The sequence below is a fragment of the Arachis hypogaea genome, chromosome 3 (genome assembly GCF_003086295.3).
Source record: "Arachis hypogaea cultivar Tifrunner chromosome 3, arahy.Tifrunner.gnm2.J5K5, whole genome shotgun sequence".
In the NCBI taxonomy this organism is placed as follows: domain Eukaryota; kingdom Viridiplantae; phylum Streptophyta; class Magnoliopsida; order Fabales; family Fabaceae; genus Arachis; species Arachis hypogaea.
Genome location: NC_092038.1, coordinates 128,893,491 through 128,916,932, shown reverse-complemented (window position 1 = coordinate 128,916,932; position 23,442 = coordinate 128,893,491). Strand labels below are relative to the sequence as shown.

The following is a 23,442-nucleotide window of genomic DNA, read 5'->3' as shown; positions in this document are numbered from 1 at the left end:
TTTTTATATTAAAATAAATTATAATAAAATAAATATTGTTTGAATTACACTATTTAAAATCACTCCTATATAAAAAATTACTAAAATAAGCATTAATTTAAATAATTTTTTTATATTATTCTATCATTTTAATTTAGATATTTAAATAGATTTTATTAATTAATTATATAATAAAATTAATATTTATTTACTAAAATAAAAATAACATATCAAAATTAATAAAATATATTTTTAATTAAAATTAAAAAATATAAATTTTAGAGATATATATATTATATTTTTTTTAATTTTAAGTATTAACATCAAAATGTTAATTTAGTATTTACATGATATTCTTATTCTAGTACTCCAATAATCTTATTTTTAATATTATTTTGAAATCTATGATTTTAATTATTTTTTATTACTTATGATTAATTTTTTATTTAATTTGTCTTTTTTAAAGAGATCATAATTTATATTATAAAAAAATTACACTAAAACATAATACACGAAAATTACAATTATAGAAGAGAGTACTAAAAATAATAAAATTAAATATTTATCTTAATAGTGATAAAAATAAATCTAAAAATTTTTTATGATATTTTTATATAGATATTTTTAGTATTTTTAGTATTTTTTTAATATGCTATAATTTTACTATTATTATTTCATAAAAAAAAATAACAGGTAAAAAATTTATATAAACAAAAAAAATAATAATAATTCTATAAAGAATAATAATATTCATAAGAGAGTAGTAGAAAAAAATATTATAAAAAAATAATAAAATTAACTATATAAAAAATAAATTTTAATCTAATATAAAAATATAAACATAAAAATTATAATTTTTAGCTTTATCTAAATTTGAGCTGGAGAGCAAAATTACGTTTACATTCAAAAGAAAAAATTATCAAACTAAAAAATGAAACTTTCAAAAAAATTAAATATACATTTAATGTTTCAAGCATGAAGCTAAACACATTTTATTACTATGCCATAAAGACTTAAATGATAACGAAATCCTAGTTAAATTTACATGGAATTTACGGGTTACGACTATAATAGTACTTACTTTAGATGACAACTTTGTCAATAATTATCTCATTGGTATCTTTTAAAGAATTTCTCTTATTTATAATATCAAAGTAATATTTTTTTATTTTGCTGTTAATAAGGATGTAACTTTATAGAATAAGTGTAATACTATTGTGTTAGTTTATGTTTATTTTCATGAGATAAGTTCTGTTTCTTTATATAAATTTCTATTATTATTAAAATATTTTTTCTTAACATGCGTGTCGTGTGTTTTGGGACAAGTATCGTAAAACTAACAGCCGTAAATTTTTGCATATGTAGCCATTTTTTTAGATTTTAATAAAATAATATTTTCGTGTTCTTTTTAATTTGTGATGGAGGGGATGAAGGGTCGACCTCATCTTTAGATGGGGCGAGTTCAGTTTTCTTTAGATAAATGCTAAATTAATACTGCACCGTTTTGTCTTTTATCTTTTTTTATTAGCGAAAACCAACTATCTATTCACTTGGATGTAAACGATAGTGGATTCTTATTAATTTTTACGTGTGTTTGGATTTTAATTTGTAAATTAAAATTTATATAAAATTAATTTTACAAACTTAATTGTTATGAAAAGTAAGTTTGTATTAAAGTGATTTATATTTGACAATTTTTATATTAAAATTAATTATAATAAAATAAATATTATTTAGATTATACTATTCAAAATCATTTCTAGATAAAAATTATTAAAATAGACATCAATTTAAATAATTTTTTTATATTATCCTATCATTTTAATTTAGATATTTGAATAGATTTTATTAATTAATTATATAATAGAATTAATATTTATTTACTAAAATAAAAATAACATATCAAAATTAGTAAAATATATTTTTAATTAAAATTAAAAATATAAATTTTAGATATATATATATATATATTATATTTTTCTTAAATTTTAAGTATTAACATCAAAATGTTAATTTAGTATTCTTTTACATAGTATTCTTATTCTAATATTCCAATAATCTTATTCTTAATAATCCAACGTTTATGACTTTAATTATTTTATTATTATTTATGATTAATTTTTTATTTAATTTATCTTTTTTAAGGAGATCATAATGTATATTAAAAAAAATACACTAAAACATAGTACACTAAAATTACAATTATGAAAGAGAGTACTAAAAATAATAAAATTAAATATTTATTTTGATAGTGATGAAAATAAATCTAAAAATTTTTTATGATATTTTTATATAGATATTTTTAGTATTTTTAGTACTCTTTTTTAATATGCTATAATTTTACTATTATTATTTCATAAAAAAAATAACAGGTAAAAAATTATATAAACAAAAAAAATAAAAATTCTATAAAGAATAATAATATTCATGAGAGAGTAGTAGAGAAAAAATATTATAAAAAATAATAAAATTAATCATAAAAATAATGGAGGACAAAATTGATAGATAAAAAATAAATTTTAATCTAACTTGAAAATATAAACACAAAAGTTATAATTCTTAGCTTTAGTTAAATTTGAGTTTGAGAGCAGAATCATGTTTATATTTAAAAGAATAAAAAATTATCAAACTAAAAAGTGAAGCATTCAAAAAAATTAAATGTAAACACATCCTACTATTATGCTATAATCACAAAGCAACCCTAATTAAATTTACATGGACTTTACCAGTTACGGCTATAGAAGTACTTACTTTAGATGACAACTTTGTCAATAATTGTTTCATTTGTTATTATAAGAATGGAACGTGATGTCCATTTCCTATGTCAATAATTGTCTCATTTGTTATTATAAGAATGGAACGTGATGTCCATTTTCTATACGAGGCTTACATTTTTAAGAGATAATGAAAATTAACGAAGGTTGAAAATATTTCTTCTTTATGTCTAATAGGAGGTTAAGCCGACAACAACAAATATTATTCTCTCTCTTTATACACAAGCAATAATAATCTTTCTTCTCTCTCTTTCATATTACTAATTACTATTCTCTCTTTATATATCTTACTATAATATTAAATATACTAATCATATCTATTATATTGTGATAATAATTGTGGTGAATATTACTATTAGAGTTATATAATTATACTTTTATATTTATTTATTTTACAACACGTTATCAGCACGAGACTCTGATCAAATTTTTCAGGTAACAAATTTTCATTATGTCGAAACTCTCTTATCTTGAATTCAATGCTCTTGATATATCTGGAAGCAATTATTTATCATGGATATTAGATGTTGAAATCCATCTTGATTCAATGGATCTTAGAGATACCATTAAGGCTGAAAATAATGCATCCCAGAAGGATAAAGCCAAAGACATGATTTTTCTTCGTCGTCATCTTGACGAAAGATTGAAAAATGAATATCTCACATTAAAAGATCCTGTAGATCTATGGAAAGACCATGAAAAAAGGTATAATCATCAAAAAATAGTGATACTTTCTCAAGTCCGATATGAATGGACGCACTTCCGTCTACAGGATTTTAAATCCATAAATGAATATAATTCTGCAATGTTTCGAATCACCTCACGAATGAAATTATGTGGGAAAAAGATAATTGATAATGATATATTGGAGAAAACTTTTTCAACCATCCATGCCTCGACTGTGCTCCTGCAGCAGCAGTATCAAGAAAAAGGGTATAAAAAATATTCTGAATTAATTTCTTGCCTTCTTGTTGCTGAATGCAACAATGAATTGCTTTTAAAGAATCATGAAATGCACTCAGCTGGCGCCGCCCCATTTTCTGAAGTAAATGCGACAAATTACCCCAAGAGAGGTAAATGGTAAGGTTTTAGCAACAAGAAAAATTATGGAAGGAAAATGAATTACGTTCAAAAGAAAGGATCTCACTGGAAGTGGAATAAAGAAAAGAATAATGGGCAAATTAAATCAACAAAGGATAAGTGTTTTCGTTGTGGTGGAAAGGGTCATTGATCGCATACCTGTCGGACACCAAGGCACCTAGTCGATCTTTATCAAGCATCTTTGAAGAAGGATGACAAAGGAAAAGAAACAAATTTTGTTTCAAATGATGTTGAAAATTCCACCACTCATTATAATGTATCTAATTTCTTTGAGGATCCTGAAGGGAATATTGGTCATTTGATCAATGATGGAATAGTTTAATATGTGAGATTGTTAAGTATTCATGTAAATAAATAATGTAAAAAACTTATAGTTAAGTTTTATTTTCTATGTATTTGAGTTTTCAAATATGATGTATATAAATAATGAAATATTAATGTTTATGACTTTTGAAATCATTAAATTGGTCATGTTTTAAAATAAAATTTTAGTATATGACATTATATTTTTATGTACAGTGTTTCTTAGAAAAATAATTCCGATCAAGTATTCAATTTAGCTGTGCATACTACTCATTTTATTATTATTTGTCTTTGAAGAGAATGGCAAGGATATGTAATGAAGATGTATGCCTTGCGGATAGTGCAAGTTCACACACCATTCTCAAAAGTGATATATATTTTACCCATCTTGTGCTAAAAGAAGAATATGTTAATACTATTATTAGCTCAGGCAATGCGATTGAAGGTTACGGAAGAGCTATAATTTTGTTTTCCGGAGGAACAAAATTCATAATAAATAATGCACTATTGTCTACCAAGTCTCTAAGAAACTTGTTGAGGTTTAAAGATATTCACCGAAATGAATATCATATTGAGACTATGAATGATGGAGGTCATGAGTATTTATGTATCACAACTCATGATTCAAATAAGAAAGTTATATTAGAAAGGTTACCTTCTCTTTCATCTGAGTTGTATTATACCAAGATTAGTGCAATTGAATCACATGCCATTATAAACCAGAAGTTTACTAACCCAAATGAATTCATAACTTGGCACGACCGATTGGGTCATCCGGAAACAACCATGATTAGGAGAATTATTGAAAACTCTCATGAACATTCACTAAAGAACTGGAAGATTCTCAAAACGAGTAAATTTTGTTGTACTACATGTTCTCAAGGAAAGTTAATTTTAAGGCCATCACCAGAAAAGATTGGTTTTGAGTCCTCTGAATTCCTTTAAAGGATTCAAGGTGATATATGTGGATCTATTCATCCACCATGTGGATCTTTTAGATATTTTCTGGTCCTAATATACGCATCCTCGAGATGGTCACATGTGTGCTTATTATCTTCTCGCAACCTGGCGTTTGCGAGATTATTGGCTCAAATTATTCGATTAAAAGCACAATTTCCAGAAAATTCAATCAAAGCAATTCGTCTTGATAATGCTGGTAAATTTATTTTCCAAGCTTTTGATGCTTATTGTATGGCTAATGGAATAAGTGTTGAACATCCAATAGCTTATATTCACACACAAAATGGGTTAGCAGAATCACTTATTAAACGCCTCCAATTAATTGCTAGCTAGATCCTTACTTATGAGAACAAATCTCCCAACTTCGACTTGGGGCATGCTATTTTACATGTTGCAGCACTCATTCGTTTGAGGCTAACGAGTTATCATAAGTTATCTCCTATGCAATTAGCTTTTGGTCAGTAGCCAAATATTTTCCATTTAAGAATATTTAGGTGTGTGATATATGTCCCATTACACTACCTAATCGCACCAAAATGGGACCCCAAAGAAAATTGAGGATATATATTGGATATGATTCTCCCTCTATAGTGAGGTATCTTGAGATACAAACGGGAGATGTATTTAAAGTCCGATTTGCGGATTGTCATTTTGATGAATCAAAATTTCCAACATTAGGGGGAGAGAATAATCTTCCTGAAAAGGAACTTAATTGGAATGCATCGTCCTTGATGCATTTAGATCCTCGATAAGGGCAATGTGAACTAGAAGTTCAAAAGATTATACATTTGCAAAGAATAGCAAATGAATTGCCAGATGCATTTTTCGATACAAAGAGAATAACCAAATCTTATATACCAACGAAAAATATCCCAATTCGAATTGATGTCCCAGTAGGATAAGTAGCCACTGAAGCAAATATACGCCAGAAGCGTGGCAGGCCTGTCGGTTCCAAAGACAAAAATTCTCGAAAGAGAAAAGAGGTAAATACTATTCTTGTTGAAAAAGACATAGTAGAGACACTTAAAGTTGTCCAAAATTCTGATATAGTTTTAACACCAGAAGACGTTTAGGTACCTGAAAATTGTGAAAATGACGAGATCTCGATAAATTATGTCTTTACAGGAGAGAAATAGAACCGAAATAAGACAATTGTCAATGAAATATTTGCATATAATGTGGCATTAAATATCATGCATGAAAGTAAGGATCTTGAGCCAAGATCAGTCGAAGAATATCAACAAATGAATGATTGGCCAAAATGGGAAGAAGCCATGAAGGCTGAATTATACTCACTTACAAAACGTGAAGTCTTTTGACCTGTAGTCCGTACACCTGAAGATGTAAAACATGTTGGATACCGATGGGTATTTGTGAGAAAACGAAATGAGAAAAATAAAGTTGTGCGCTACAAAGCCCGACTTGTGGCACAAGGTTTTTCACAAAGACCCAGTATAGATTATGAAGAAACGTATTCTCCTATAATGGATGCGATAACATTGCATTATTTGGTCAGTTTATCTGCATATTATAAACTGCATATGCATTTAATGGATGTGGTAACAGCCTATTTATACGGCTCATTAGATCGGGATATCTATATGAAAGTCCCTAAAGGACTAAAGATATCTAAACCATCCAATGAATATTCGCAAGGGTTATACTCAGTTAAATTGCAAAGATCTTTATATGGTCTAAAGCAATCTGGACGAACGTGGTATAATCGTCTTACTGAGTATCTGGCCAAAAATGGATTCAAAAATGATGATATCTGTCCATGGGTTTTCATAAGAAAATCTACATCTGGGTTCATTATAATTGCTGTGTACGGTGATGATTTAAATATCATTGGAACTCTTGAAAAGATTCCAACAATTATAAAAACTCTAAAAGAAGAGTTTGAGATGAAAGATCTTGAAAAGACTAAATTTTGTCTCGGCCTGCAGATCGAGCATATAAAAAATGAGATCTTTATTCATCAAATAACATACACAGAGAAGATCTTGAAAAAATTTTATATGGATAAATCACATCCTTTAAGTACCCCAATGATCGTAAGTTCTTTAGATGTGGAAAATGATCAATTCCGTCCTAAAGAAAAAAATAAAGATATCATGGGTCTTGCAGTACCATATCTTAGTGCCATTGAAGTGCTAATGTATCTTGCTAATAATACGCGACCTGACATATCATTCGCGGTGAATTTATTAGCAATGTATAGTTCCTCTCTAATCAGAAGACATTGGAGTGGAATCAAACAAATCTTTCAATATATTCATGGAACGGTTGATATGGGATTGTTTTATCCATATGGATCCAAGTCACAACTTGTTGGCTATGCAGATGTTGGATACTTGTCTGATCCACACAAAGGGAGATCTCAAACAGGATACATGTACACATATGGTGGTACAGCTATATCATGGAGGTCCACAAAACAAACGATTGCTGCAACATCCTTTAATCATGCCGAAATACTAGCGATTCATGAAACTAGTCGCGAGTGTTTTTGACTCAGGAGTTTGATCCAATATATTCTATCATCATGGGGACTGATTGATCATAAGATAGTTCCAACTGTCCTGTTTGAAGATAATACAGGAAGCATTGCTCAGCTTAAAGGCGGATACATCAAAAGTGATAGAACAAAGCATATTTCTCCCAAATTCTTTTTCACTCATGATCTTCAAAATCAAGGGACAATTGATGTCCAACAGATCCGCTCAAGTGACAATCTGACAGATTTATTTACAAAGTCACTCCCAAAATCCTCCTTTGAAAGATTGGTACATGAGATTGGGATGCGCCGATTTCGAGACATCAACTGATGTCGACAAGAGGGGGAGACTGTACTCTTTTTTCCTTGGTCAGGTTTTTTTTCTATTGGGTTTTTCTTGATAAGGTTTTTAACGAGGTAGTCCCCATCACTAAAGGATATTGTACTCTTTTTCCTTCACTAAGGTTTTTTCTTACTGGGTTTTTTTTTAGTAATGTTTTAACGAGACAATAATTCTAAATGGTTATTCAAGAGGGAGTGTTGTAATAAGAATGGGACATGAATGCCCATTTCCTATATGAGGCTTACATTCTCAAGAGAGAATAAAAATTAATGAAGGTTGAAAATATTCCTTCTGTATACCTATAAATAGGAGGTTAAGCCTCCGTTAATGTTACACAACAATAAATATTATTCTCTCTTTATACATAAGTAATAATAATCTTTCTTCTCTCTTTTATATTACTAATTACTATTCTTTTTCTTTATATATCTTACTATAATATTAAATATACTAATTATATCTATTATATTATGATAATAATTGTGGTGAATATTAAATTAAATTTAGACTAAATGATAACCGAGATAATTTTTTTATCAAACCTTGAACAAACATTGTCGTATAACCACTTCCTCTCCAAACAGGAATGACAAAATATCGGCTGCCAAGAATAAACAAAGCTGAGGTGAGAACATGAATTTTGGAATGGTACAAATATCGTGATAAATATCTTAATAACAACCATAATAATTAAAAAAGAAAAAATAATACCATTCTGAAGCTCTATGCTCCAGTAGGTTATAAAGTTTTGCTTTCATGAATGCTCCAATATGACCTCTTCCCAAGTCATATTGAAATAAAACAAGCCAAATCATATTATCACAAATAAATAAACAAAACTCTTCAAAGGAGACATAAATTGTTACACAACATAATAGCTTTATGATGAATTGCATTCCATGATTCCATCAAAGCTAACTCACTATTCAATATATCACATTGACCAAATTTGTTGAACAAATTTAAAAAACAAAACGTTTCAGTCCTTGAGATTGTTGAAGATACCCTTTGCATCGTAGAATTCAGAAATGAGAAAAAGGAACAAATTTGACGATTGAATGAATCAGTGGCAGTGTTTTGTTTTCAGTGGTTAAGCTTGAAAATTTTAGTAGAATCGATGGCTTTGACTTATGAACTTAACTTGGTAAGAGGCCGACAGCTTATGATGAGTTCATTAAATTTGTTGAACAAATTTATAAAACAAAACGTTTCAGGCCTTATTTTGGGCCTATATCCAAGTTCGCCCAAAATTTTCCCCACATGGGCTTGCGCGTAACATACATGTTGACCAAAGATCAATTATTCACTGCACAAAAATAAAATCAGTTATTGAGAACAAAAACATCACTAATAATATTAAATTAGATAGAATACCAAAAAAAAATATTAAATTAGATAAAGTATTTTTTTCTCTTTAAAGTTTGATAGTAATTTTAAAAATATCCTTAAATTTTATTTTATTTTAATTTTATCCCAAAAATTTTCGATTTGTATTAAATATATTCCTGACAGCTAAATTTTTAAAAAGTTTAAGACCAATCCAACAATAATGCTTGATAATTATGTTTGATTTGCTTGTATTGAATGTTGTTCTCATATAATTGTTGTTGAATTGGTTCTAAATTTTTTGAAAACTTATCCATCAAAGGCATATTTGATGCAAATCGAAAACTTTTAAAATAAAATTGAAACAAAATAAAATTTAGAGATTTTTTTTTTAAATTTTTGTTAAACTTTAGAGATAAAAAATATATTTTACCTATTAAATTATTAGTAGTTCCCTAACAATAAAATTAGTTTATTTTGAAAAAAAATGAGTTCGGAAAGAACCATAAGAAAAGATGTTGAGTGTAATTTTGTTTTATTTTATTTTTTGCTTGTTTAGGTATAGTCTCTTGTTTACTTCTTGGAGCATCCCAACCTTTGGTTGTTAATGAGAAAAGCGACATAAAAAGAGTGAGAAGATAAACAAGATGGACATCGTTGTGTGGAATAGAAATGCTTGTCCTTTTATGGATGAGAAAAGAATTTCTTCTAGTTCTACTATGAATAATTCCTACGTAAAAAGAAAATAGAAAATAGCAAACTAAAATGTTTAATTCAACATTGCCTTTTCACATAACATGATACCACTTTGCATTTGCAACTTCCAAAAGTATCATTCTGAAAATGGAAGAAGTTTGAACTGAATTTAATTAAAGCTGCTAAGCATGCAGAAGATATATACTTGATTTAATAATGAGGCTCAAATATTTCTAGTGACAATAATATAATCTTTTTTTTTTTTGAGACAATATAATGTTGTTTAACAAAACAATAAAAAAGCATCTCTTAATAACAAGCTGACCCCAAAAAATAAAAGGGGTGGAGCCCAAGTTATATTAAAAGTTGTGTCACTTTCACTTTGGTCCCTGAATGAATGACCATAACTCTTTGAATAAAAAAAAAAAGAATGACCATAACTCATAAGTCATAATAACTCTAGTCATGAAAAAAGTAGCACCACCCAGGCACCCACCATACAAGAGGAATGATATTGCTAAGATGGTCCACAGTCCACTAGCTTTTAGTATGGTTACAACAAGGGCTTTCAACACTTAAGACGAACCTCAGAAAGGAATAAAAGACAAACTCAGCAGTTTGGTCATCTTATTTTACATACATGCACTGGATTAATTATTCTATGAGCACTTATATTAATTTAGAGTTTCGTTACATGCGCTTTTTTTTCCCTTGCGAGAAGTCAAATGGTGTTTTTTCTTGGCATATTATTACAAGTGTGAGGAGTGCATAAAATTAATCTCGTTTATTTCAAAAAAAATAAAAAAATATAAAAAATTTATAAAATAAAAGACTCATTAATTTAATACTTTAAGGTTTTGAGTTGGACGTAGTAGTGTCTTAAATTTTTTATAGTGGTCCAATAAATAATTTTAAAACTGATGATTCATCGATCTGATGGTTAAAAAGTATTCAAAGTGGTGCTACAAGAGACTCATTATATGTTTTTTCATTTGGTTTCTCCCACCATAGCCCAACACTTTAACTATTTATTGAGATATGCTAGCAAATTAGTTCAATTCTATCATGTTATATTAGAAAGACCGAATATTATCAATTACTTCTATTTTGATAATATTACTCTTTTTTTAATAAATTCATACAAATATACAATATAAAAAAATCATATATAATTATATACGAAGTGGTACTATCAAACATAGAAATTGTAATATCATTCTCCAACATTAAAAATAAGTGAATTTACTCAGAATACATATAAAAAAGAATTGTGAATTCGAAAACCATTTTTTCATCTAGTGGTAGGAGGAGTGGGGTGTTTAGGCTTTAAGTGCACATGCCATGCATTTATTAATTCATGCAAAGGTAGTGCTCAATGCTCAGTGGTTGTGTTGTGGACTTGTGGTTCTGCTGACTCTCTCTGTTATCCTTTTCCTTCAACCATGTTTTTGTACATTAAAAATGTTATTCTCACATATTTGTTTAACTCCTACATTTTTACAGTGCAAAATAATTGTGCAAAAACCAATATCCTTTATCCTTTGTAAATGTTAATAGTCATCCCTTACTAGTTTGCTTTATATCCTTGCTGAGTCCTTGAAATCCAATCCACTTATGATATTGGATAAAGTATCCAGAGGAACTCAACTATTGGAAAGAACTAAATGAATAAGTGATAAATTACAAAAAGAAATTGACATTAGTACATCCTAATCCAAATATTTAAGGTATTAAATTTATAAATTTCTTATATTATATACTATTTATTTAATGAATTTTTAACAAATATACCAAAGACCTTTTGCTTAATGTTTTACACTTCAATAAAAAGAGTTTTTTTTAACACTAATCATTCTATTTCATATTAATATTTCATTTTGCTACTCTCATTCTTTGGTGACTCTCAACTATAATACTCAAACTATTGAGTAAGTTTTATCCATAAAAGTTTTAAATATTAACAAATCTATTCGAAAATAAATAAAATTTGCTTTGTAAAAAAATAATCTACATGCATAAAAATATTTAAATATGTTAATTTCATTCATAAATAGATTTATTATCACTCTAAACTTTTGTAAATAAAAATAATAATTACTTATATTTCGTTAATACAAAATTAATTTTGTTTATTCATAAATAAAAAATTGTAGTTTACTCCAAACTATCCTTAATATATGTCTCATAGCTATTCATTGGCCAGTCCCATTAATCTATAGCCAACATTTTTAACGATCCAGAGCTGCTGCAATTCCATATATTCATACACGTGAATGAATCTCTTCATCACCATCACGAGTTTCTCCCTTAACATTTTATCAAAATTTGAAGCCACATATATTTTAATAATGATAGTTCAACTTTACTGTTTTCAAAATAATCATTGATAATTGATAAACTATATTTTTTGTCTCCATTGTATCAACTGTCACTGAGATTATATATTCTAGGGAATCCAAATTAAATCAAAATACCATTTAAGAAAGGAAAAAAACAGAGACACCTATCAAGATGCCATGAAATGTAGACCCTACATTATATAAATAATTTCCATTTGACCAAACATATAAATGATAAATCCATTATGGATTAAACAAAATAGAAGAAACGTCAGAAAAGCTGTTATCAGGTGGCAAACCTTCAAAGTCTCAACATGTTCTTCAAGGAGATGTCTTTTGGATTTTTCTGAAAAAAAAAATTTTTTTTTGGGGCTTTGTAACCACCAACTACTAACTCAGCTTCTTGTTTCCCTTCTCTCTCAGATTCACGAGACTTGATTCCCTTTAAAACCCCTTAAATCTGTACCATACAAACAAAACATTTCAACATCATTATCATTATTCCAACCACAATAACACCCTTTTATTTTCCTTTGTCCTAAACTGCTTCATTATTCCAACAAAGTCATGTCTGTCCCTAAATATTCTACTGCTTGTTGCTTCTTCTCATCTCAATTCACTTGTTTGTTTGTTTTCTTCATCATTGTAGCTGGAACTACTACACCATGCTTAGCCAAAATTATTACCAACAACACCACCCGCCGCCATCGTCAGGTCTCAGTTGATTACTATGCAAGAACTTGTCCCAATGTAGAACAGCTTGTAGGGTCAGTCACCAACCAACAATTCAAAGAATCACCTGTTTCTGGGCCTGCCACCATTAACCTCTTCTTCCATGATTGTTTTGTAGAAGTAAATGCTTTAGCTTTGCTTGCTTGCATGCATGTAATAATTGCATGCTTTATTGAAATGACTCAAACCCGTGAATGCAGGGGTGTGATGGATCTATTCTAATAGCATCAAAGCAAGGAAGCAAAGAATTGGCAGAGAAAGATGCAGAGGTTACTAGAGAATTGAGAGTGGAAGGTTTTGAGACCGTGATGAAGGCTAAGGAAGCAGTGGAGAGAAAATGTCCTGGTGTAGTTTCATGTGCAGACATTCTTGCAATTGCTGCAAGAGATTATGTGCACTTGGTAAGTAATCATTTCTTCGTTTCAGTTAATAAAAATACTTGATTACTACATTCTTTTTTCTTCTTCTATAATCTTCCTTTGTTTTTCTTCAAGTGTGGCCACTTTGCAAACTATTCTCTTTCATAAGGTCAAGAAAATTTTGCATAGAAATGGCATGAAGAATAGGCTTATTTGATATTAGAGAAATCAATATAGTGGTTATATAATGGATAATGAAATTTTCTTCTCCTTTCTCTAAGTGCTTCTTAGTTTCTTTCTAGTAGATTTACATCCAAACCGTTTATGAAGAAAAGTGTTCTAAAGAAAAACTTCTTGTTCCCCCTAATTGAATAACAGAAAATTTGGGAAATACTTTTTTTTTGGTTTTCCACGGTCACAGGCCAAGCACTAATCCGTCGCGATACTGAGCGGACTAGTGAACTAACCACTAAACCAACCCAACTTGGTTAAAATTTGGGAAATACTAATAATGAAAAGGGTTAAAAATTAAATTATAGACCTAAAATTTTAAGCATTGTGGTCTTACAGAACTTAGTAAACAAAAAGGAGTCCTAGAATATATTGCAGCTTTTGTGTTTGCCAGTTTTTATGACAATAGATGTATATTTGAAAAAGTTGCATTGCTTTGGAACAGCTTTTTATTTTATTTTACCAGACAAACTAAAAGAAAAAGCCCATTTTTTCCTTCCTAAATAAAGACAAAAAAGGTAGCAGTTATGTTGAATAAAATTCTCTTTCGATTAGCTAATTTATCCGCTGGAAAAGACACAAAATGGGTTAGGTATTTTGGTACTGACTGGCCTAGATTTGGGATATTCAAAGTAACTTAGGATGAGTTTGGTTTGTATTTTTGTTTTTAAAAGTTTTCAATTTTTAAGGTTTTATAAGGAAAATAATAAAATAAAAAATGAAAATAGAAAAACAAATTTTTCTTATTATTATTATTCTTTTTTCACAAAATCTAAAAATAAAGTTCTCTGAAAATGAAAATACAAATTAAAGGCACTCTTAGTATTTATATCTAGGAAACAGACAAATTGATCTTAATAATAATCAAACGGTAACGGTTAATACATAAGAATCTAATGTCTTTTTTCAATATTGTTAACTGTAGTTTTATAGTGACATGAGCAGGGTGACCACTTTCATATACAAAGATTTAGCAGCGTGAGTCAACTTTTAAGTTTGTTTCATAAAAATGTTAAGTGTAGTTAAAAAATTAACTACTAAATTGATTATTATATATTTATATTTTATACAAATAACTAATATTTTTTATAAACATAACATTATTGTTTTTATGATATCCATAACTTTTGTACTTCCCGACTTCCCGTCAAATTTTATATATACACACGCTAAGCAAAGCTTCTTAAACCTTGAGTCTAAATTATTATAACTTAATATTGTCCTTGTCTATGAGATGTCAGATTTACACACGTTGGAGCCTTGTGCTTAAAAGTACTGAATAATTTAATTTCAATTTATGTTTAGTCAAAGATTTTTTTTAAACGATATCTCCCAATGTGACATATCAAAGACTAATTTATCACAAATTTAAACTCTATTTAAGGATTTATCATTTGACCAATGAATTACTACATGCATAAAACGAAATTCGAACATCCGATACTTGTAAACTAGTGAACTAACCATTAAACTAACATGTCAGTTCAATCGAATTTCTAATTAGATTTAATGAAACGATATGGTAGCCTATCCATTTCAATGGAATAAATCTCAGCCTTTCTAGTTAAGAGTGCAAAATAATTCCTTTTCTAAATCAACTAAACGTACATATTAGTCTTAATAAAAATTTACAACTACTGTAACAGCTTGAGTTTAAGAAAGCCAACTGGTAATATTCAATAATACACTATCATCGAAAGGTATGAATCGCAAAAATTACAATGAAAAATGTTATATACTTTTCCTTTAACACGAACTCAACACACATCTATGACTATGAGACTCCAAATAGTGATACACTATATCTAATAATAGAAAAATCTATGAAAAGAATCAATACAGATAATACATCTTGGTCTCAGAAATCATATTTGTACCACTTTTTGATACACTACATGCACCCCTTCGTTTTATGGTACAAAATACAATTTTTTTTTTAATCTTTTTTTCACTTTTTATCAATCACTTTTAATACAAAAGTAAAAAGTATACACATGAAGTGTATACAAAAATAATGCATATAATATTTTTCCATCACAATTAATGACTATTTATTGTGTAACTGGTGGCACAGGTAGGGGGACCATACTACCAAGTGAAGAAGGGAAGATGGGATGGGAGGATATCAATGGCATCAAGGGTGGAACCCAACATCCCTCATGCAAACTACACCGTTGATCAGCTCATCAAGCTCTTCAACTCAAAAGGCTTAACCATACAAGACATGGTTGCTCTCTCTGGTGCCCACTCAATAGGTTTTGCACACTGCAAGCACTTTGTGAAAAGGCTATACAATTACAAGGGCAACGGTCAACCAGACCCAAACGTTGACCCCAAACTCCTCAATGCACTGAGAATGTATTGCCCTAACTATGGTGGAAACTTGGACATTGTTGCCCCATTTGATGCAACTACACCATTTGTATTTGACCAAGCATATTATGGTAACTTGCAGAAGAAGATGGGGTTGTTAGCTTCCGACCAGGCTTTGGTTTTGGACCCAAGAACCAAGCCTTTGGTTCAAGAGTTTGCAAATGATAAGAACAAGTTTTTTCAAGCTTTTGCAGCTGCCATGGATAGACTGAGTTTGGTGGGAGTGAAGAGAGGGAAAAAGCATGGAGAGAAGAGAAGAGACTGCAGCATGCATGCATGAAGATTGGGAGATGGGATTGACACAATTCTTGCATTCATAACTGGACAAGTGACTTCAATGTATCTTTTATTAAGTTCATGTTTAAGTAATTCATTGTTTATGTGCAGTTATGTATGCAATAGTTGGGATGACATTATTATTTGTAACTTCGTGTCTTGGTGGATTCAACTTAATTACTTTGGAGAATTGATTAATTCCAATCAGAGTAAAGTAAAGACAAAAGAAAAATTAAATAAAAGGAAACCTGCAATTACTGTAAGGTAACAAAAGGAGTTGATCTTACTTGTAGGACAGAATAATTTGATAAAGTCGACAGTTATTTCCATCCTATGATTTCATGGAGATAATAGTTGCCGCAGTAAATAGTGCTTCTTTCCCAATCGAGAAAATCTCCATAGATCTAAACCATGATAGATAAAATCAGAAAATTGTCAAGATACTAAAATTATGGATCTTGGGTTACTAAATAAATCATGGATTTTTATAGGATATTTAATCAAATTTTGAAGTATATCAATACTCCAACATGGAAGGATACTCAAATTGACATGGTTTCACATACCATTAGCACTCGCAATCATTTTTTTTACATTAAATAAATGGGTTTAGCTAACATGTGCTTTACGGGCACATGATAAGCTTACCATTGGTTGAAAACTTTAAATGTTTTCATTTAATGAATGCAAAACAAATGCATTGGAAACTTAAATTTTTTATATTTTCAATAAAAACTTTCTTAAGTTGTAAACTTAACATGTGCCCCCTAAATAAATAAGAGTTTTGTTACGTAGTCATCTCCCAGATAATGCAACTATAAGCAAGCAAGAATAGTGTAAGATTAAAGTCCTGAGAAATTGTGCCCTTACTCATTTGTGCTTCTCAAACTTTCAAAAGCAGAGATAAACATCTGACACAAGTCTGCAAGAGCACTGACTCCTCCTTCTGCATTTCCTTCTGACAGTATTGATAATCGCGCCTGAAAGCAAATAAAACCCTTTTTTATTGAAAAAAAGAAAGAACTAATTTAGAAGCTCCTCATACAGTTATTTGGGATAGTTGAGAACATACTTCTACTTCCTGAGGGCAAAAAAGACAATGCTTCATATTAGAAAAATGGATAAAATCTCTAGCTAGTCCTTAGTCCCATGAGGTTTAAAGATACCAAACTAGCCATCATCCAACACTCATGATTAAGAAGTTATGTATATGCAGAACAGGTTGGTTTGCCTTTCATTGCTGTGTTCTTTCTCTTCATTTCACCTTTAGGAGGGTTTAACTCCTAAAGCTTTGTACTTTTATCTCAAAAGGTTTATTAAAAGCTTTGTCATTCAAAAAAATATATATGGTGCTTCGACTCATTGAATAAAGACCGGTACCTGAAAACCAAAAGCCAAAAGGAACTGCATTACATCTGGACCAATTTTTTTAGTAATGCTTTTAGTGCCAGTTTTATTTGAGATGCATTTCAAAGCCACTTCAAATGTGGCATCCTCAGGAGAGCCATTTGACTTTCGAGTGCGAGCAGAAGGCTGCAATTATGCATAAAACATACAAAATTAAATAGAGATTATGAAACCTGTAGCTTACTATCCGTTGAGGCTCCATTTCAAAAGTAACAATACATAATGTTAAGCAAGTACATTTTCAAACAATCTAGCTGCTGATTACCTTAGTCATGTATTTCCACAGGTACTGCACAACTATTTCCAGTTTCCATTTTGGTTCACTGAAGGTCTGCAATCACGCTCAGTAAAAACAGAACTATTAGCCATAACATAACTGTCATGTCATCAATACTATGTAAATATTATATAGTGAGATTTATTTTGCTTCTTGATTAATATAACTAGAAGAAAATGTTTCAAAAGGAAAGGGATAATCCTGTACAGACAGTTATTTGCAAAAAGGGTGAGAGGAGCAGAGAGACAATATTCACGCTCAACCTTAAGAAATACGGGGACGGTATCTATGCTGTAAGCTAGTTGATCTAAAAGTATGTCCATCAAAGGTTTTCTGCACCAAAATAGGATGTCAGACATATTTTAGCCAGAAGCATTGAGTAAAAATGAAAAATCAATTGAAAGGAACCTAGAGAAACATAATTACTTGAAACAACTACCTCAGACCATCTGCTCTTGTTGTGTGGCCTTCAAGATCTGCTTTCTTCCTTGATATATCAAGGTCCATAATCTAAAATAATCCAGAATATTAATAAAAAAAAATAATAAGTTGTTTGAACTTCAAATACATAATCTTTTCAGAAACTTACCATAACAAAAAACTTATCCATAGAGACACAGGTGTTCTTCACTACTTCATGTAAAGCAAAAGATAGTGCAGTATGAAAGTGTTTGGATAACTGAGATTCAGTACTCTTTTGAATCTCTAGATGGTTACTGAGTTCATTTTGAAGTTGAGATAGTTGACAAAAAACTATTAAGCAGTCCTGCATCATGCTTTTGTAGTTTATTTTCCTAGATCCCTGCAAAAGCAACTATGATCAAGAAACAAATCTCTCAAGGAGATGGATCAAGAGAAAATAAGATCTCAACAACAGGACATATGGAATGAAGACTACTGGTATTCATTTACTTAGCATGTTGATCAATATGGTTATTTTTTATTGTTTAGTAGATAAAGTCCTCCAGTGCTTTTGGTGTAATAATAAACAAATACCAGTAAAATATTGAGCATAGACTCCCTCTGCATGTTCCAGTTCATGGTTGCTGCAAGAAAACATTACATAGAATATAAAAAGTAGGCTAAAGTACAGCTGCAACACAGATGAGTGCAACTTCATACACACCGTTACGTGGTAGAAAATCGCCTTCAAGAACAACGACAAGATATTGAAAGAGTAACATGTTCTGCAATGCCTGCAAGGAGATTACACCAAGAAATAACACTAGTAACTTTTATTTCCTGTTGAAAAATTGCACTTAGTTTGTAACATTATGAATTAAAAGCTTAACATATAGAACGCAAATATCGTTTATCTTTATGAAAAATTATACTTAATTTGTACCCTTATGAATTAAAGCTTAAAATATATACACAAACAGTAGGGAAGACTTGTGTAAATGGAAAATATAGCTAAAAAGTTGACTACATGGAATAGCAACAGCTGGAATTTTATCACATACCCAACGTTAGACAAGTATTCACATATTCTAGAACAGAACATACAATGTTGGTGAACTAACCTTCATGTTTGATGCTTGAAATTCAGTCTCAGATGAAAGTTCGGCAAGCTCTTCAATCAGATCATGAAAGCTCTAAGGTTGGTAAAGAAAAATGAAGAGCGAAATGAGCTCAAGAATTCGATATCAAATTGCAATTTAGTGGAAAGACACCATGGAAACCTCAGAGAAGCTGAAATTTTAAAAATCTAAGTTGAAAACAAACAGAAATAAGTTCATTTAGTTGCAATGATTTTATATCTACAACAAAATTATCTCTGCCTGCTACGAAATATTGTGCAACACAACAGATTAATATGACTTATTCACATTAAAGGAGCAGAATCAGATAGCTAGCATGCATTTCTATGAAACACGTCAACGGACTTATGCAATAAAATGTATCACTGGTTATTTCATCATCTGCAATTTCGTACATGCATATCCAAAAGTAGCTTCTCATAAATTTGGATAAAAAGAATCAGGTAGGCAATACAAACATCTCAAAAGAAGTTACGGGAAAATATGTTGCTGTATAAGAGTAATAATTTTTTTCATGGAAAGGTTAGGATAAAAATAAAATACATCAACACAGTTAAAACTGTTACAAGTAGTGAAAACAACAACTAGTGAAGAAGAAACCAACTCACAGAGGGTTCAAGAGGTTGATCAGGCTGTTTTTTACTTTCTTCACCAACAGAATTGGCATTATCCTGGAACACAAGAAGGGGAGACCATGCCTACCAAGAAGTATTTTGCATTTGTAAGTTCAATTAGCATCCTATATTTGGAATTAAATTTACCTAGAATGAAAGAAAACAATAGATGAGATGATTCATAGCCATTTGTACCTTTTCAGCGACAACCAATTTTGATGGAGAATTAGCAGATGATTTCGAATTATCATTGCCGGTTGAATACACACGAGGGAAGTGCTAAACCCACAAAGAATTTACAAAATTGAAAGTATCAGTTATATTGAGGACTACAAATATAAAGCAGGAATATCATGTGACAGTCAAATACCTTGTCTAAATCAAGCAGCAGCTTATAACTCGCCATTATCACCTCTAAAGACTTCCCAGTCCTCAGCATACGGAAGATTGCCCTAAAGATTTTTCTTCACAAAACAAAAACAAAAAAACAAAAAAACAAAAAAACACAAAAACAAAAAATAAAGCTCAACACACAAGTAGACACATTACAACAAAATACACCTTACACTTTCAAGCAACTTACCCAGTGGGAAGCTTTCGGTGTTTTTGAATAATTGAAGAAGCACGCACAGCATCCAGAAAAGCAATCCCTGCATGTATTATGAACCCTAAGAATGAACAGACACAGAAACTTTTCTATGACCGAAACCCAGTTTAAACACATGGATTTTCTAAGTGAGCGCGAACTCAATGAAGGATCAAGTGAACATGGAAAGAAGAATCAAACAGAAAAATTATTCGGAAAAAAAAAAATTTACTGTGATGGTTACGAATCTTACGATCATCGAAGGCATCATGAGCTTCGGAGGCATCAAGCATGGCCAACATGCTATCTTCCATTCCTATCCCTCCCTCACCGCCTCTGTTCAATCTTCCACTGCTCATGTTGCTAGGGTTCTCCATTTTCTTTTCCTCTCTGGCCAAAAAACAACAAAACTATCGAATTTTTCTGTGTCAATTTCAAAATTTCAATAGCATTAAATAAAATTTAGAAATCAATGGTTTGTGTATCTTCCCGCCAAAATTGGCAAACTAAACAAAAAACTTCACTTCACTAGAATTCTAGAAACTTATATATCATTAGACCGACAGATATTGGGAGACAGAAACAAGATACAAAATATAAATTAAATACGCTTTTTTATTATTTAGTATAATATTATTAAAGAATTTAATTTTGATATATAGTAAGTATAAAATAATTTTATATAATATTATATTAATAAAAATAACTATTTTTTATATTGATTATATGATCTAATTAAACTGATGTGATTGCACAATTATATAAAACATTATATATGATCAGTGCATCAAAATTAAACTTATATTATAATATATTTGTATATCAATTATTTTTCACATACAAGTTATTTTACTATACAAGTCCATACAAGTCCTTTTTTCCTAAATCAAGCTCTGAAATTATTTTGAAGATAATGAATGATTCAAATTCAGATCGAATAAAGTGTCTGAGATGTGGTTTTTTTTTTTACCGAAGATAAAGAAACTCAAACCTGCAACCTTTTAGGTGAGTGTGAGGAGACTATGACATTTGAGTATAGCTCGTTGGCGCCTGAGATGTGGTTGAATTCCAATTAATGTTTTCGTTAATAGTTTTTTATTATCCAGGTGAATAATGTTGTGAACCTTACTTGTGAAAATTGTTGTTCATTGTTGATTGTTTGAATTGAATGTAATGTAGTTATTCTGATGAAAATTGATGTCCATTTTATATCATATTTTTTGGGGTAAATCAAACATGTTTGGGTATAATAAAGGAGATTTTAGGTGTATTCACAGGTTCTGATTTTTCAATTGAACGAGGTGACTTGTATTATTGTTTTTACTCGAATCAAATAGTGAGGTGAGGTTTGAATCTAGACAATGTAGTTTGTTCATAGTTTAAGATTTTACAGTTGAATTATTTTAGTTTCTATTTGATGCTTATTGAATAATGGTTGTTGCATTCTATAGTTTATCCTAACTTTTAATATGGTGTATTGTGGATTTTTTTGTGTATTTTTTAATTTCTGTGCGATGTTGATGAGGAGTGTGTTCCAAAGGTTGGGAGATGCTACAAAATTCTACAAAGATTATTCGAAAGCTGCAGGTTTTTCTACAAGAGTTCGGAGCACAAATAAGAAGAGTAATGAAATTAAGAACCAATTGATTACATGTAGTAGATAGGGGAAATGAAAATCGAAAATATCTCTGATCGAGAAGACAAATTCCTCAGCTGGTTTAAATTATCCTGTAAGAATTTATATATACATATTGAAGGACATTGGTGTTTAGATCATTTCGAAGGTCGTGTTGCATCATTCACATTCCTGTTGTCCAAATCAAGTAGAGATGCTTAAACAACGCAGGAAACTAAGAATGTCAGTGCATCGTACAATAGAAAATAATGAGGAAGTTGGAATCAGACAAAGCAAAACATACAAATCATTTGTCGCAGCAGTTCGGGGTCACTGGGAGTTAAATTTTATCGAAAAATACGTGAGAAATTACATCACAAGAGAAGTGCGGAATGTTTTGAAACTAGAGGATGCAAAAGAATTCGGGAAATACTTATTAAGAATAAAAGAGAATAATCGGAATTTCTTTTTCGAGCTCAAACTCGAGGTCGATCAGTCGATTAAGATTGCCTTTTGGGCGGACGCAAGGAGCAGGGCTGCTTGTGAGTATTTCGGAGATGTTATTTTATTTCATACCACCTACAATGCAAAACAGGTAATATTTAGTTATGGTTTATGTTGTTCAGGTAATGTTATTTTTTAAATCTGCAGCAGAGGTGTACATTGCATATTTTTGGGTGTAAAGAGAGATTATTTCGGCGAATTTAACTATTTTTTCTGTTTCGTCATATTCAGGTGTATAATCTGATTTTTTGTTCTTTTGCCAGGGTGAATCGCCACGGTTAGTCAACACTTCTCGGATGCACTTTGATGAAAAAATGAGGATATTCAATCATTCAAATGGTTACTTGAATGTTGGCTTCGTTGCATGAGAAGAAATATTCCGAAAGGCATTCTCACCGATCAATGCCATCAATGCAAAGGACTATCGAGGCTTGTTTGCCGACATCAATTCACTGGTAGTGAATTTGGCAAATCATGAAGAAGATTCCAAGAAAATTAAATGGCTACAAGAGACACCAAGAATTTGAACAAGAGATGAGCCATGTTGTTTGGAACTCTCTTACGAAAGAATCATTTGATAAGAATTGGAATGATTTTCTGATGAAGTAC

The 23,442-nt window shown here is 30.1% G+C and overlaps 2 protein-coding genes across 3 annotated transcripts; one reads left to right on the top strand and one right to left on the bottom strand.

Moving 5' to 3' along the window:
• Positions 1-12,430: 12,430 nt before the first annotated feature.
• LOC112791532 (negative regulator of systemic acquired resistance SNI1) lies at positions 12,431-21,290 on the bottom strand. Of its 2 annotated transcripts, XM_025834399.3 has the most exons (16): positions 20,968-21,290; positions 20,712-20,778; positions 20,499-20,592; positions 20,324-20,407; positions 20,123-20,212; positions 19,497-19,568; positions 19,100-19,169; positions 18,970-19,019; positions 18,563-18,775; positions 18,413-18,483; positions 18,237-18,306; positions 17,962-18,027; positions 17,670-17,822; positions 17,160-17,269; positions 16,577-16,693; positions 12,431-13,428 (listed from the first exon to the last, which is right to left on the bottom strand). In XM_025834399.3, exons 1-15 carry the CDS (start codon positions 21,089-21,091, stop codon positions 16,621-16,623), a joined length of 1,407 nt encoding a protein of 468 aa, XP_025690184.1. In that variant the 5' UTR covers positions 21,092-21,290; the 3' UTR covers positions 12,431-13,428; positions 16,577-16,620. The 2 variants fall into 2 exon arrangements, with proteins under 2 accessions (XP_025690184.1, XP_025690185.1); XM_025834400.3 differs by lacking the exon at positions 12,431-13,428 and having other exon boundaries at positions 15,293-16,693.
• On the top strand, positions 12,459-16,487 carry LOC112791534 (peroxidase 19). The gene is made up of 3 exons (XM_025834401.3): positions 12,459-13,170; positions 13,251-13,451; positions 15,715-16,487. The coding sequence occupies exons 1-3, from the start codon at positions 12,886-12,888 to the stop codon at positions 16,291-16,293; spliced, it is 1,065 nt and encodes a 354-aa protein (XP_025690186.1). The 5' UTR covers positions 12,459-12,885; the 3' UTR covers positions 16,294-16,487.
• Positions 21,291-23,442: the final 2,152 nt, after the last annotated feature.